Source organism: Haliaeetus leucocephalus, unplaced genomic scaffold (assembly GCF_000737465.1).
Source record: "Haliaeetus leucocephalus isolate CR32 unplaced genomic scaffold, Haliaeetus_leucocephalus-4.0 Scaffold368, whole genome shotgun sequence".
Lineage (NCBI taxonomy): Eukaryota > Metazoa > Chordata > Aves > Accipitriformes > Accipitridae > Haliaeetus > Haliaeetus leucocephalus.
Window position 1 is genome coordinate 3,077 of NW_010972804.1, and position 2,833 is coordinate 5,909.

At 67.1% G+C, this 2,833-nt stretch overlaps 1 protein-coding gene across 1 annotated transcript in view; it reads left to right on the plus strand.

Moving 5' to 3' along the window:
• HDAC5 (histone deacetylase 5) overlaps nt 1-2,833 on the plus strand; it is a gene marked incomplete at its 5' end in the record, with an annotated part of 8,496 nt that overhangs the window by 3,073 nt on the left and 2,590 nt on the right. The window contains 8 exons of the mRNA XM_010573142.1: nt 9-153; nt 744-877; nt 963-1,083; nt 1,200-1,249; nt 1,347-1,454; nt 2,267-2,322; nt 2,458-2,545; nt 2,649-2,768. Of these exons, the coding sequence (XP_010571444.1) occupies nt 9-153; nt 744-877; nt 963-1,083; nt 1,200-1,249; nt 1,347-1,454; nt 2,267-2,322; nt 2,458-2,545; nt 2,649-2,768 (822 nt within the window). The remainder of the gene's footprint in view (nt 1-8; nt 154-743; nt 878-962; nt 1,084-1,199; nt 1,250-1,346; nt 1,455-2,266; nt 2,323-2,457; nt 2,546-2,648; nt 2,769-2,833) is intronic.

Sequence of the window (2,833 nt, forward strand, 5' to 3'; positions counted from 1 at the left end):
TCCCCGAGCCCCCCCTGCAGCTGTCCCCCGCGCCCCCCCTGGGTATCCTGGCGTTATCCCACCCGGCTCTCGCCCGCACCCAGTCGTCCCCCGCCAGCGCCAGCATCAAGCCCCCTGCGCCCGATGGGCCCCCCAAGCACCTATTTACCACAGGTATGGGGGGGGGACAATGCACATGGGGGGTTGTCCCAGGGTGGGGGGTTTCTATCCCATGGGGTGTCCCAGCACTTGGGGGGGGCCAGGGGTGCCTGTGTCCCATGGGGTGCTCTTATCCCATGGGGTCCCCCATCCCTTGGCGTGCCTGGGGTGCCCGTGGCTCATGGGGTCCCTCTGTCCCATGGGTCTGCCATCCCTCAGGGTGACATGGGGTGCCCCTATCCCATGGGATCCCCCTGTCCCCTGGGGTTCCCAATCCCTTGGGGTGCCCAGGGGTCCCCCTATCCCATGGGATGCCCCTGTCCCCTGGGGTTCCCAGTCCCTTGGGGTGCCCAGGGGTCCCCCCATCCCATGGGATGCCCCTGTCCCATGGCATCCCTCTGTCCCATGGTGTCCCCCATCCCTTGGGGTGCCCAGTAGTGCCCATGTCCCACAAGGTCCCCCCTCTCCTATAGCCTTTTCCATCCCTCAGGGTGCACGGGGATCCTCGTGTCCCATAGGATCCCCCTTGTCCCGGGGGGTGTGGGAGGGTGGGGGTCCCGGGGGGGGGCCGGTCCCAGGCGTGCCGCTGTGGCTGCCCGGCGCAGGCGTGGTGTACGACACGTTCATGCTGAAGCACCAGTGCACCTGCGGGAACACCAACATCCACCCCGAGCACGCCGGCCGCATCCAGAGCATCTGGTCCCGTCTGCAGGAGACCGGTCTCCTCGGCAAGTGTGAGGTGAGGCACCCACGGCCAGGGTGGGTGGGTGGGGGTCCCCTGCTTGTCTAGGAGGGGGTCTCACCCCTGTGTCCCCCCTCCCCAGCGCATCCGGGGCAGGAAGGCGACGCTGGAGGAGATCCAGACGGTGCACTCGGAGCATCACACGCTGCTTTATGGCACCAGCCCCCTCAACCGCCAGAAGCTCGACAGCAAGAAGCTCCTGGGTGGGTGCCAGCTGGGGTGCCTGGACACCTGGGTCCCCTTTTGGGGTTGGGGGGGGACACGACACACTGTCCCCACCGGCACCCACCCTCCATCACGGCACTCTCTGCCCCGCCAGCTCCCATCAGCCAGAAGACGTACGCGGTGCTGCCGTGCGGGGGCATCGGGGTGAGTATGTGGTGGCAGCAGGGGGGGGGTGTCCCCAGGCTGGTCTGTCCCCGCTGACGTGTCCCCGTGTGTCCCCCCACGTGTCCCCCCACTGCAGGTGGACAGTGACACAGTGTGGAACGAGATGCACTCGTCCAGCGCCGTGCGCATGGCAGTGGGCTGCCTGGTGGAGCTCGCCTTCAAGGTGGCCGCCGGCGAGATCAAGGTGAGCGGGGCGGGCTGGCACGCCGGCGGGCATCCTCGCACACCCGCACGCTCGGGGTGTGCGCGCTTGCATGCGTGTGTACCACCCACGTGCATGCTCATCTGGGGGTGCGACGGCTCTTGTGCAAGCTTGCGTGCACGCGTGCTGCTTTTTTGCACGCTTACCTGGGGGTGCGATGATCCTCGCGCACGCTTGCACGTGCGTGCGCTGTCCTTGCGCGTGCTTACCTGGATGCGTGATGGCCCCCGTGCAAGCTCGCATGTGTGCGTGCCTCTTGTGCACACTTATTTGTGTGTGGCGGTGCTCAGGCATGGTTACATGTGTAGGTACTGACACCACGTACGCTTACGTGCGTGCGTGATGGTCCTCATGTGTGCTTGCGTGTGGGTGCACCGCTCTTGTGCGCACTATCTGGGGGTGTGATGGTCCTCAAGCACGCTTGCACACGCGCACTAACACCATGCACGCTCACCTGGGTGTGCATGGTGGCCCTTGTGCACGCTTGCAAGCGTGCAGTGTCCTCGTGCACGTGCGTGTGTGTGAAGGTCCACAAGCAAGCTTGCATGTGTGCACTTGCGTGCACGCTCACCTGGGTGTGCGTGACAGCCCTCATGCACGCTTGCATGCGCACCCTGTCCTTGTGCATGCTTGCATAGGTGCACGTGATGGCAGATGCGCACGCTTGCACGTGCATGGCAGCCCTTGTGCATGCTCGTGTGCGTGTCGCTCCCCTGCACGCTCACCTGGGTGTGCGCCGCCGCCCTCGTGCACGCGTGGGCACACGCCACACGTGTCCCTCTCTGTCCCCGCAGAACGGCTTCGCCGTCATCCGCCCCCCGGGACACCATGCAGAGGAGTCCACGGCCATGTGAGTGGGGGGCTACTGGGAGCACTGGGGGACGTGGGGCTGGCGGGACCCCCTCCCAGGCTTGGGGGGCGAGGGGGGGGGTCGACAGTGGTGACCCGGGGGTCCCCCAGCACTGACCCTGCCCCCTGTCCCCAGGGGCTTCTGCTTCTTCAACTCGGTGGCCATCTCGGCCAAACTGCTCCAGCAGAAGCTCAGCGTGGGCAGGATCCTCATCGTGGACTGGGTAACGTCCCACCAGGGAGGGGGACGGGGACCCCCCCTGGGTGATGGGGGACCCTGTAGGATGGTGGGGGGGGGTGTCCCTGACACCGCTGGCACCCCGGCAGGACATCCACCATGGGAACGGGACCCAGCAAGCCTTCTACAGCGACCCCGACGTCCTCTACATCTCCCTCCACCGTTACGATGACGGCAACTTCTTCCCAGGCAGCGGGGCACCCGAGGAGGTATGGGGTGATGGGGGGGGGGGCCATGGGGTGGGGGGGGGGGGGGCCCCCGGGGGCCCCCCCCC